The following is a 14,235-nucleotide window of genomic DNA, read 5'->3' as shown; positions in this document are numbered from 1 at the left end:
CTAGGTCTTCCCCGGGGTCTCCTCTCAGTGGGACATGCCCGGAACACCTTCCCGGGAAGGCGTCCAGGGGGCATCCGGAAAAGATGCCCGAGCCACCTTAGCTGGCCCCTCTCGATGTGGAGGAGCAGCGGATCTACTCTGAGCTCCTCCCGAGTGACCGAGCTTCTCACCCTATCTCTAAGGGATCGCCCACCCACCCAGCGGAGAAAGCTCATTTCGGCCGCCTGTATCCGGAATCTTGTCCTTAGGTGAGAGAAGGAACGTAGATTGACCGGTAAATCGAGAGCTTCGCCTTGCAGCTCAGCTCCTTCTTCACCACGACAGACCGGTACAGCGACCGCATTACTGCAGAAGCTGCACCGATCCGTCTGTCAATCTCCCGTTCCATCCTTCCCTCACTCGTGAACAAGACCCCCAGATATTGGTACTCCTCCACTTGAGGCAGGAACTCTCCACCTACCTGAAGTGAGCAAGCCACCCTTTTCCGACTGAGAACCATGGCCTCAGATTTGGAGGTGCTGATTCTCATCCCAGCCGCTTCGCACTCGGCTGCAAACCGTCCCAGTGCATGCTGAAGGTCCTGTTCTGATGGGGCCAGCACGACGACATCATCCGCAAAGAGCAGAGATGAAATCGTGTGGTCCCCAAACCCAATGCCCTCCGGCCCCTGGCTGTGCCTAGAAATTCTGTCCATAAAAATTATGAAACGAACCGGCGACAAAGGGCAGCCCTGCCGGAGTCCAACATGCACCGGAAACAAGTCTGACTTACTGCCGGCAATGCGAACCAAGCTCCTGCTCCGGTGGTACAGGGACCGGATAGCCCTTAGCAAAGTGTCCTGAATCCCATACTTCCGGAGCACCCTCCACAAGATGCCGCGAGGGACACAGTCGAATGGCTTTTCCAAATCCACAAAACACATGTGGATTGGTTGGGCAAACTCCCATGAACCCTCCAGCACCCTGGAGAGGGTATAGAGCTGGTCCAGTGTTCCACGACCGGGACGGAAACCACACTGTTTCCCCTGAATCCGAGGTTCTACCATCGGCCGGATTCTCCTCTCCAGTACCTTAGATCTTTATAAAGTAAATATCTCATAAGGTTTTTTTTACTTAATTTTGCAGCTTTATTTGTTTAATAAAAGCAATGTTCCCCTAATCATTTTATACAGCAACAAACCTCACAGGGCAACAAAGAACTACGTAGAGCTTCATTTATCTTCATTCATTGAACATTACATCCAGAAAACTATCGCTGTGACCATGCTACATTAACTTCATATTTTTATTACATCATATCATCAACATGATACAAAAACAATGTACTTTCAGTGTATTGTTTGTATAAATGAAATGACATATATATGGCTCTTTTGACATTTAGTATTTGGGTTTAATATTCAAATACAGAAAGTCAATGATGAGCCTGACTACACAGCTGTGTAGATCACTACAAATATGAGCAATACTTTTCCATATAGGTCCCTGTTTATCTAATACTGCATTTGTGTACTGTATGTGTATGAAAAAGAAAATAAACAGACTTGGTGCGAGCATGTAAAACTGTATATGTACAAATACGAGAATCATCCAAATACTGAATATACCTCAGGATGAATGTAACCAAAAACAACCTTTTCAAATCACATTGATATTCTGTTTGATCTAAGATTAAACATGTTCACCATATGGGAATTTCAATAATTATAACATCAAATAACATTTAGACAAAGTCTGAGTCAGAGAATAAAGGATTTAACGCATCATGATCACATTCGTGACTAAACAGAAAACACCTTTTCATGATTGTGAAACCTTCAGTATCAACAGAGAAAATGTCAGTTAGTCAACAGTTAATTCATTAATCTTTACTTCCTTTCTTGTAATTGAATTCGTAGCACTGTTTCACTTTCAAATCATTCCAACATTTCATTCTTTGATAAAAATGTTCAGATAGATGCACAAGGCCTGCTGTTATTTCATACTCTTGAAATCAGAGGTCATGCGTATCAGAAGATATTACATAGAATACAGCGTGTTCAAATGTAGACACATTAATATAAATTTATAAATACTATCTAGCTTCACCTTGGTAGTGTTCAAATTCACAATTAGGTTAACATTATACCCCATGTAATAGGACATTAAAGAGAGAATTTATGAATCTTTTTTATGACTGCACCCCCTCACACACACACATTCAGCTTTGTGTTATTATATAACATTTTATGTTCATTAAGATCATGTCAAGATTATGAAAACTTCAAAATCACACCAAACAATTTCCTTAATCCTTTCAGAGACAAATTAACACAATAAAAAGTGATCTTTAGTCAGTTTTAGAAACTGATTGTTGAAAACAAATCACAATCTTGGGGTTTAGCCTAATATATAATAACAAACAACAAACAAACAAAATGTTCAGCCAAAGGTCCAGTCTATTCCACATTTCCTTGCTTTCTTATTCCGCCCTCAATCATATCCCAGTTCCCTACATCCATTTATCCTCATTTATCTCTAGACCCCCGCATCTTGAGCTTTTCCTCCGGCTCGTCTTACTGGCTGGCTTTTTCTCTGGGCCTCACCGTATCCTGTAACACCAGCCGGGCGTGATCAGCTGCCTCAAGCAAAGCATCCGTTTCCGGGCTGTCCAGATTCACCAGTTCACCTTCCTCCACCTTTGACACGAGGCCAACTCCTTCCTCCTCCTCAAGAATCTCCTGGACCTCCTCATTCTCCTCCACCTGCTCCTCAGGCTCCGATGTGGGCTCCATCTCACCCTCGCGGATCTTTTTCACGTGGAAGGTAAATGGCGGTACACGATAGGTGGTCAATTTGGAGCGGCCGTAGTACTTGTGAGCGGGCGTCAACGACTTAGTCATCTTCTCCCTAGAGCTGCGGATCTTCTCGCGGCGCTCTGTGTTGGGCGTCATCTTTGTTCCCAGCTTCCCCATCTTCTTCCCAAAACTCTTCTTGGTCTTCTCCAGGTTCTCACGGGTTCTTTGACGTGTTTTCTCCAGGTTCGCTTTAGTTCTCTGTCTGGTTTTCTCAAGGTTGTCCTTGGTTCTCTGTCTGGTCTTTTCCATCTGCTCCTTGCTGAAGGCTTTCTTCAGATTGTCAACCTTCTGGAGGCCGCTGCGTTTAATGCGATCAGAACGAGATTCTTCAATGATCTCTTCAATCTCCACCTCTTCTTCAACTTCCTCTCCACCTTCACTCAGCACCTGCTCTCCTTCTTCTCCAACAGCCACTGGCGTCTTAGGGCCTTTAACAGGTTTTTCCTTGTCCTATGAAAGAAAATAGAAAAAGCAAATTTAAACAATAGCTCAATGTTCATCAGCACCAAAGTAAATAAAGACATTACTAGTATTTGCGCTTTACTGGATGCTATCTTTTTCTTTTTTAAACTGGGCTATACCAAATTAGATTTAATTCCCGCTTATTTACCTAAAAACCAGCCATGTATACAACAAAAAAAGGACCAGCTAAATGTACTTTACCTCTTGACATTACCATTTCATACAAATAAAAATAAACGAATCCCTAAAATAATTCAGACTTTCAATATTATCTTCAATAAACAGAGAGGGGATTGCATAAACAACACAAAAAGACAGTACGCTAAAATAGACATGTTTCATAATGCAATTCTGAATTCGCCCTTGCTCAAAACGCATGATTTTATCTAACCACTTGTTATTCCTGTCATAGCTATCCTGACTAACCCAATGAATTTCCAATAAGGAAGCAATAAGCTACTTAATAAATGTGTTCTGGCTATATAGCCTCACCAATTTGACTTTACTCCATCTTAAGACATACAATTACTTCATATTGGCACCCCCAAAAACCTGTTCAGCTTGACTCCTCAAGACATGCTGTAACTCATCTAACCTCTGTGAAGGCAATTACATTTTTTTACGGGTGAAGGGTCTTTGTTGTAAGATAACGAACTGATTTTTATGCAAAGACAGAAAATGTCAATGCAATTATTTTCAACTTCAGGCCATTAGAGAGTTTACAGATGAGAGACGCACTCCCCCTAGCGGCCAATGTGAGGAGAAGGGTTAGATGACACACATTTAAGTGCTAGTTCACCCAAAAAAGAAAACTGTCATCATTTACTCACCCTCAGATTGTTGCAACCCTGTATACATCTCTTTGTTCTGCCTAACACAAAGGAAGATAATTGGAAGGATGTCAGTAAACAAACAGATCTCATCCCTTATTGACGCCCATAGGATTTATTTCCCTTAGCAGAACAAAGAAATGTATACAGGCTTGGAACAACTTGAGGGTGAGTAAATGATGACTGAATTACATTTTTTTCCTTGTAACGTCGTCACCCCAAAAGTTACTTTACGTAATTATAATACTTAAAAAAATAGTTTTGGCTTTGCATAGCCTTTAAGACAGTTGTCACGGCACACTGTACAAAGATAAGTCGTGCAGACACCAAAAGGACTAAAGCCTTTTTGTGAAATCGAACGTATTAAAACCTTTAATTCACTGGAAAAAGGAAAAGCAGGCATACTGCCATATGGTGCTGAATGATACCGCATAGTACATTTAATCTTTTGATTACACCCAAGTAAGTTATAATGACTGCAGTGAGCTTGAATAAGTACAACACGCCCTCTGGTGGTCAGAAGGAGAAACAGCCCTTCAAATACTTGCCTTTGACAGATAAGATTATCATTAGAAATATAACAAACATTCAGTGTATTTCACTAATTGTGTTAGTAAAATAACCTGTTATGCTTTAAGTAAGACAATAATACTGTTTAATACTTTAATAAAAGCTGTTTAAAGAATAAACAGGGAAAATCCAGTTATTCATATTGGGGTCTGTGGGCTGTCTGAGTATTGGGACCTGAGTCTGTAAATGCTGTAAACCTCTCGTTCTCACAAAGATTGTTTCCTTACAATTAACAATTGGACAGTTCTTTATATTAACAATCTGCCTTCTCTCTGACTGTGTGCCAGTGGAAGTCCTTGTAAACTCGCCTCTATCCATATCGGGTTGTGAAGGTTGAATATGTGTGTGTGTGTGTTTATTTTAGATCAGCCTTTCCCCTCTCTGCATTCCATCTCCCTCATTATCCGAACAGTAATCATTAGTATATGCCATAATGCCTGATCCTGAATCATAATTCCCTACAGCACACTAGCATTAGAGATGTTGTTACCATAGCAACCACACATCCATTGATAGATTCATAGGCTTTTTAAAGACAAGACCCATACTTGAGACCTTCAGGTAATGTGGCTTTGTGCTCAGTGCAGAAGACTCAGATGTCTATGTAGGTTGGGGGGGTTGGACAGATGGCTGAGAAAGATAACAGCCTAACTGTGAAGTCTCTGATGTTAGCACTAGTTTACGACTTTGCTCACTTTGGTGGCTACTGTTTGTCTTAAAGTTATTTGTAATGTAAAACCTTTTCGGATTTGCAGACGTTTTTAGGTTAACTTGGGTTAATTGGTAAAAACACCAGCACAAATAAAGCAGCAATAAACACTACATTGATTTAGCTGCCAGTGTGTCTGGTGCCATATCACAACTTAAAACCCCTCGTATAACAGCTTTGTTCTAAAGCCCACATAATATATATATAGAAGGATCACAACCCTATTAATCTAAAGAGACGAATAATTACACGATTAACAGCTATCCATGGGCATGGCACCATGACAACTGTTCCCAAGACAACAATAACACATTTTAAGGCAGCAGTCTGCACGACATATACAGCTACACAGAACTTGTTTGTGATGAGTTGACAACAGCTGTGTGTGTGACATGTTGAGGATGAGGTAAAGAGCAACTGCTGGGTTTGGTTGGGTCCACAACAGAGCAGATAGATCAGAACTCTCACTAAGAACCAAAAACTCAAACCTTTATAAATCGTAATCGCTTGTTTATGAAGGCAACTGTAAAGAGACTATTTATCACTTATGAAAACAACAAGATATGTGTCTTATCTGTCAGAATGAGAGGTCTGGAGAGGTTTTGAATCAAAAATAAGCTTTGGAAGTGCGACATACAAACACAAGCATAGTGCACAAACACACACTGATACACTCGTTGAAGCAAATATTTCCAGGTTATTTCTCATTGGCTAGAAACTATATTACTCTCCAGGGGTGAAACGGGGCCAGCAGTTATTTTCATGCTTTCATATAGCAAAGTAATGAAGGTTCTTCGACCTTTGACCTCCTCTGCATGTGACCCAACATTTTAAGGATGGGTACAGAAATGTTCCAGTTTGGGAAGCATTATATGATAAAGAACACTTTGGAATGTGATGCATATATTATAAAAATGAGGCTGTGCATTACAGTGGTGGTTTATGGGTGACAGGTGTTCTTAGGCACAATCCAAAGCACTGTAACTATAGTTAAATTACAGCAACACATATATAGACATTGCACTTATACTGTATCATTATATATTGCACATTATACTTATCACCACAAAACTGGAGCAGCAAAAAGCGCAAAAGCAATAAATGTAAACAATACTATTTAAATAAACAATATAACAATAAACAAATAACAAAACAAAGCAAATAAATACATGGAAAAATATCCCTATAGAATGAAATGGAATAGTGGAATATGAGGGGGGTTACAGCAACTAAACATTTCCTCAGTCTAGATGCTAATTTCTTTAATGGATGTCAATGGGTTTTGTTAGCCGATATAGTTTCTCCAATTGGGGGAATTACAAACCCTTCCATCTCCCTACAGGCAGGTGTTCAAGTCACAATTAAAGATGAAAGGATAAAAGTAACAAATATCTAGGGGTGCGATTTAAGGAAAACAAGATTAATGGAGAAGTGGATACAAAGGGTAAAAGCTACAGTATGCCAAAAAGACAGACATCCTGTGGATGCACACTGCTGCACAGGATTGCTTCAGTATCGAGTGTTGCTCTTGGCGATCTATATTTAATAACAACATATTCATCCGCAGCCCTGCCCCGTGCAAGCGATATAAAAGAATCTAGTTATTCCAGGACCTGAGAGAAATCACTTGCGATACGCTATCAACGTTACACATAAAATATCTCAATTACACAAATACAGTCATTCCAAGTCTCCTATTTAACACGTCACCTGCTATGGGTCTACCAAAAAGTTGGCTACCTTCTTTAAAACCACGCACACACACCCGCACAGGTGGCAACACATGCTGCATTTATCTTCAACCCATTCATCAAACTTCATATTCTGGCCTGTACTACACACACACGCTCACACTGAACACACACTGCCGTCTGTGTAAATCTGATACCCTGAATTCAGCGCAATAAATAGAGCGCAGGCCAGCAATGCAGCAGTAAGATCACGCAAACCCTATAAGTCACATCACCTAAACCCTTCTGCTCCCAACAGCCTCTCTCAGTGTTAAAGCCTTACAATTTGAGATTCAGATTCTCACGGGTGCTGAAATAACAGGTTGCAATATTTCCATTTGCATGGCTCTTAAAAGAGAAACTCCAGCGGTCATATTTTCACTCAGTGGGGCTTCATTGAACATCTGTCATCTCAAGTATTTTGGCACTGACTATTAAAATTGAAATGTCAACTTATTTATACCTAAAAATATGAATATGTGTACACAAGTATCTCGCTTTCTCCTACTCCCTACTTGTGTACGCATATCGGCCTGTCACCTAGCAGAAGTAGAGTTTTACTGGGGTAATTGATGTGGGTCTCAGGGGTCTGTGATTAGATATCTGATAAATGCCAGTAGTGTAACCTGCAGCCTCAGTGGACATTCCAGCAGAGATCTGTGAAACTGAGACTCCACAAGCTGTGACACACACACACACACCCTACATATTTCATAAATGAATATCTTGTCATATATACAGTCTATTTTTTGCAAATATTTGGATATATTTATACATGCAAATACTACAGAAATGACATGTGTACACAGCTAAAAGTCTGTCATCAATTCTGTCAGCAAATCAGTTTGTTGCAAATCTGTGTTTCTTTGTTCTGATGAACACAGAGGAAGATATTTGGAAGAATGCTTGTAACCAAACAGTTGTTGGTCACCATTGACTACAATAGTAGGAGAAATGACAATGGTAGTCAAAGGTACCCCAGAACTGTTTGGTTTCCTACATTCTTCAAAATGTTTCTATTGTGTTCAACAGAACAAAGAAAAGTACAAAGCAATCTTTCCTACTACGGTAGTCAATGGTGGACAAGAACTGTTTGGTTATGAGCATTCTTCAAAATATCTTTCTCTGTGTTCAGAAAGAAATGCATACAGATTTGGAACAACTTGAGAGTGAGTAAATGATGACAGAATTGTATTTTTTGGGTGAACTGTTCTTTTAAGTATTTGTAATTTGCCAGTTTGCTTATTCTCAGACGAGACAAAAGTACTCCATGTATGTGATCCATCTGGTGTGTATTCTGTTTATTCCTAACAGACTATAATGATCCTCATTACGCAAGAGATACCTAGAGAAATAATGGCAAACAGGTCCCTGAACCAACAGAACAACATTTTACAATAAAAATATATGACTTCAATTGCGCCCCCTCATTTCTATCGTGCAGTACCATGTGCATTATAAACATAAGAGACCTATTACATCACCCATGTTTTCCCTCAGGCAGTCTCTCAGAGCAACGCTGAAAGGAAATTACTAGTTAGTGGATCTAAATGCAGTAACGCTGGTACAGAGTAAACAACAGCAAAGTGCTAGAACACACTGACCCGGCCGTCAGAGGATTCAGCCTCACTGCAGTAATGCAATAAATGTTATGTATTAAATATTATGGTATAATAGTTATAAAAGTTATGTTATAAATATTAACATACTGCATAACTTTCTTATGGCTTACCGGAATCACATATGGGGTGTTAAATGATCATGGCAATCTGACTATGAACCACATATTATTTTAATCATTCTCGAGTCATTTCAAACCTGAATGAATTTCTTTTTTCTGCAGAACACAAATTAAGATATTCTGAAGAACGTTGGTGACCAAACAACATTGGCCCCTCAATTGTATGGACACAAAACCACTGAGACACTTCTCTTGGTAGGAGAAAGAGTCATATACAGGTTTTGAATGACATGCGATTTTTTTTAACTGTACCATTAACCGATTCAAGCACTAAAATATGTTTTCAACGCCATGCTGAATTAAACTGAAATCTGCTAAAGCAGGTGCTGTTTCTATAACACTCTTTACTAGACAGTAGTTTTGTTAAAGGCAGGGTGGGTGATTCATTTTTTGTCCTGTTGGTTGGAAATCTCTTTACATCCTGATAGCCATCAAGAGGTATAGTGCTCAAATAATATTTTTGTAATTAAACATCGTCTGTGAACGGCGTGAGACCAAAAAACGTTCACCCAATCAGAACGTTCTGGCCGACGCTGTGACTGGTCATGTGTACATTTTCAGCCAACATATTTTGTATGCCACTGCATACCATGTTAATGCAGACATCATATGTCATCAGCGCCGCAGTGCGCTCACATCCACTGTGTCAATGTAGGAAGAATGGTGGACAAACAGCAATGATCAAACTTTCCTGCGGAATTGACGGAAAACGAAAGTCAGTTTTTGAAAAAGCAGTGACGAAAAAAACTTCAAGATCGTGAAAAAGGAAAACCTTGAATTTACATCGGTTCAGCTTTAAACGATGGAGACAGCTCCGGCCGGCAAAGGGTCTGAAAGACGATACCATGACTGCTTTCTTTCTTATGGAAAGGCATGTACTGAACATGCTTCGAGAAGAATCTAATGGATTTAGTTGGTAATTCGTTATGTAGATTTACGAATACATTCGTACATTCACGAGTTTGGTGGAGGTGTGGCTTTAGACGGCGAATAGTTTAGAGGGTTGGATTATAATTTCAGTGCTAGCAGGCTAAAGTTAGCGCCTTTCCAAATCAGCCACTCCACCTTTAAGCCAGCCTGCAGACATTACCGCATTTTGTTCTATAATTAGACGGTAAGGAGAGTTTGGGGGGGATGGGGGTCTCAGTGTGAGCTTCTGTCCATCCAACGCTCCAGCACGCTCAATCCACATTTAACTTGCTCCACACAACTGCAATCCTATATAGCAGCGAAATATTACTCCACATACTGATCCAGGATTGGAGCTAAACACATGTTGGCACAGGTTACAGAGAACACACATTCACATCTGAAGTGTCTGGTGGTATTTTAAAAACAACGAATAGTGATTAATCTACAGACACACATGACTTAGTGAAGGCTTTTCAACTTTGGTCCTGAAGGACCACTGACATGCAAAGGCTACCTTAGACAACCCTTAAAGGCACAGTGCACCCTACAACTAAAATTCATTACAAACCTGTAAGACTTTCTTTTGCAGAACACCAAAGAATATTATTTTCTTATTTTGAGGAACATTGATAACCAATCAACTTTGGACCCCATTGACTTCCACTGCTTTGAAAAAAGAAAACCACTGAGACATTTCTCAAAATATCTTATTTTGTGTTCCACAAAGAAAAGAGTCATATACAGTTATTTCATAGCCCTCCCTTGATGAAAGAGTAAAACATTGATAAAAATAAAACTGTTATTTCTTAAGGTGCCTGCTCTCTTTGTACTGTAAGACTGATCTCACGTTCCATAGATCATGACATTTACAGTAAGTATGTATGAAGGTTTAAAGCGCTCATCAAATGTAAAGCAATGTATTTTATTTTAATCAATACACTTGTGTAGAAACACCTTAACAAACCAAAAAAGCATATTAACATGCAATATAAATTATTACTATTGCAAAACTTCCATTTCTCCAGCCAGGAATTTCAAGCCATTTCAAATCACACTGTTTATTTAAACTCAATTTAGTGCATCACCATTTTATGAGAGACAGGCAACCTAACAATTCTTGGATTAACACAATTTCCTAAGAACCAGCTAAACTATGTGATAGTTCACCCAAAAATAAACATTCTGCTATCATTTTCTTAACCTCTTGTCATTTCAAACCTGTATGACTTTCTTTCTTCTCCAGAACAAGATATTTTGAAGAATGCTTTTAACTGGACCCCATTCACTTGCATTGGTTTTGCGTCCATACAATAGAAGTGAATGGGTCCAGTGCTGTTCGGTAACTTTCCTTAAAATATTGTATTTTTTGTTTCGTGCAGACAAAAGAAATTCATAAAGGTTTAAAAAATATGGTGAGTAAATGATGATAGAATTTTCATTTTTGAGTGAACTGTCACTTTAGCATTGTCCAAAGTTTTACAAGAGTCCATAATACGGTATATCATTCAACACAATCCACTGGTTTTGTGCATACTTCTGCATTTTTTATGTATTTTTTTCCTCATCACTTTTGGAGTGGTCAACTTCAGAGGCGAAATAATACTTTGTAACTTTATTTGTGTTTTGGGACATGCATATGGCTCCTTGCCGCATTTCTATATTTGTGCAATGTGCTGAACCAGCATTGTTCAGAAGTTGCTGTGAGGTTAGACAGAAACCTATCTAACCTCACAGGTCCATTTAGAAGAAGGCTGAAACTTTGTGACAGTGTGAGGGGAATTCAGGGCCAATCCCTGCAGAGCAATCCATGTGTACTCCAAAAGTGGCCAAGACAGAAAGATCACACATATTCAAAGACAAAAAGTTTTACACGCACCTTTATGTGATGCCTGAGATATCAGCCTACTTATATCCGGGGCTATCGAGATAACTTAATAGTTTTGAACAAATGAATGCAGGAAAATTCATTGGAAAGGAATGCATTGGAAAACCCAAACTCCAGATGATGTGAATGAGAGGAGCACATCTGTGGTGAGATATCCTAGTCCACCTCACACACACACACACACACACACACACACACACACACACACACAAACCTTCAGGGTTTTATGAGAAAGGAAAAAGAAGAAGACCACCCAGCAGCTGGGGTCCAGCTTTTATAAGCATCCAGAAATAGTCCTAGCTGTACAGTAGATAGGTGCAGTGCATTGGTTATAAGTTATGTAGACCTGCAGAAGAAATTCACAAATCGCTCTGTTCCAAAGGTCAATTTTGGAGGGTTAAAGGATGATTGGAGAACCAAAAATGGTTCTTCTATCTATAGCATCACTGCAACGAGGGACTTTTATTTTGAAATATGGTAACCCACACATCTACATTATAACAACATTTTTAATTACCAGAAATTTTTAATTGTTTTTTTAACACATTACAAGTTATTTGTGTTGCTTTTGTTTTAAATAAATAAAAATGGACAATAAAAGGTGACGTTTAAAGTAACCCAAAATGTTTTAATAGTTGACCCAAAAATGAAAATTCTGTTGTCATTTACTAACCAGTGTTTTGTCAAACCTGTATGACTTTCTTTCTTCAGAGGAACACAACAGAAGATATTTAGAAGAATGTAACAGAACAGTGATGGCAACAGTGCTGGGGCTGTTCAGTTACCAACTTCTCTCAAAACATCTTCTTTTGTGTTCTGGGAAAGTAAAAAAAGTCATACAGGTTTGAATTGCGTAAATGATGACAGAATTTCTTCTGTTACATTTTCTGTGAATTCTGTTTTTTTAACCAATTCCACTTCCATTTGATGTATATTTATTAAATATGATTTCATTATTATTCAATTTCTTGATTCCAGCTGCAAATTCTCAGTTTTGTTGAACTCATCATACCCCAAAAGTGTTGGCCAGGATATACCTCTGGACAGATAACTGAAAGTCTGTCCGTTTTCCAGTAAAGATTGAACCATGCAGTATCACTCTGTGCCCTTGAGGTAGTCATGAACTGGAGGTGTACAGGAAGTTAGTTAGAAGCGTTTGGTTAAGATATGTGAGAAAACTCAGTTTGGGTTTGCGATCACCAACACAAGCACGGCCGCATACTCACCTGAAAGATGAGGACTTTAAAGTTCTTCCTCTTCAGGAGCTCATGTTCATTGTTCTCCAGCTTTTTGATTTGTCCCGCCTGCTTGTCCAGTTCCGTGCGCACGCTTTTCACGTTGACGTTCACTTTCCGCACCTTGTCCAGCAGCTTGTTGACCGTCCCAGCAGTTCCCACGTGACTCTTTGCCAGCTTAGCCAGGTCGGTCTGGATGCCGGTCATGTTCTTCTCCATGGTCTCCTGCTTGGCCTCTAAACCAGTCTGAGTCTCCTGGATCTGGTCAACCACACCTATGATTTTATCTAGGAGTGCCAGAACCATCATACCTGTAGCCTGGGCCTCTGACATCTCAACTCCTCCACTTCCGCCTCCATCGAGACCGGGTCCCAGCATCAGGTCCACCTCAGAGTCACTGTCATCAACATCGTCCCCACGTTTTGAGGTTGACACCTTGGTGGATTTGGCAGGTTTGGACGCAGGCGTAACCAATGCAACCTCCTCGTCATCATCGGAGACTTCGGCGTAGATAGCGCGCTCCAGTTTGAAGTCAGTGTCGGCCATGGTCAGGTTTCAAGTACACAACGATGAATACACACACACACGCTTACTTGCAGGCAGAGATTTGAAGTGCGCACAAACGTGGTCCGGTGTGCAAGAACGCAGGCCCAGGGTAAAAATAAAGCACTAAAAAAAGAACTGGATGACAGCAGACACCCAACGATCAAAGTTGAACAACTCCAACTTCCAAACTTCTATGTCTCCGTACACCTGCACTACCTTCTACAACTACGCACTACTCACTAAGTTTGCAGTAACGCCTCAAACGTTGCTCCCGTCCAGAAGTCTGGGACCTCGGCCAGTCAGTGGAAGGAGACTAGCTTGGGACTGAGGTGTGTGCAAGTAGGTATGTGCGTGTGACCGTGCACAAATGCCACAGCACCCTGCGAAGCCCTCCTGCCAGGGTTCCCTTTCCTCCCTTTGGCCAGCCCCCTGTGGACATCACTTATGGTAAAGCCACGCCCCTATTGACCCTTTAAGGGGAGTCTCCACCCTCCCCAGAACCTGGCAGGGGCATAGACGAACATACCCATCCACACACTCACACACGCAAGAGTATGAGACAAACAACTCAAATGGATTTATGAGTCATAAAAGACTTAATCTGAGTATGAAATTACGATCAATGGTTTTGTGTTCCCGAAACTTTTAAGTGTTAACACCATCACAAATTTCAGTAATGATGAGCCACACCAGTACTTACCGCACACTTACATTTAAAGTTGATAAATATTATTTTATTGCTAATAACATAAAGACAATAACTGTAGCTTTATTATCTC

General features: G+C 40.2%; 1 protein-coding gene across 1 annotated transcript; it reads right to left on the bottom strand.

The window, feature by feature from the left end:
- Nucleotides 1-1,120: 1,120 nt before the first annotated feature.
- cavin1a (caveolae associated protein 1a) lies at nt 1,121-13,840 on the bottom strand. The gene is made up of 2 exons (XM_056751776.1): nt 12,902-13,840; nt 1,121-3,286 (listed from the first exon to the last, which is right to left on the bottom strand). The coding sequence occupies exons 1-2, from the start codon at nt 13,454-13,456 to the stop codon at nt 2,555-2,557; spliced, it is 1,287 nt and encodes a 428-aa protein (XP_056607754.1). The 5' UTR covers nt 13,457-13,840; the 3' UTR covers nt 1,121-2,554.
- Between the last annotated feature and the right edge of the window lie 395 nt (nt 13,841-14,235).

Source organism: Triplophysa dalaica, chromosome 7 (assembly GCF_015846415.1).
Source record: "Triplophysa dalaica isolate WHDGS20190420 chromosome 7, ASM1584641v1, whole genome shotgun sequence".
Taxonomy (NCBI): domain Eukaryota; kingdom Metazoa; phylum Chordata; class Actinopteri; order Cypriniformes; family Nemacheilidae; genus Triplophysa; species Triplophysa dalaica.
Note: the sequence above shows the minus strand (reverse complement) of the source record. Positions and strands in the feature narration are given on the sequence as shown.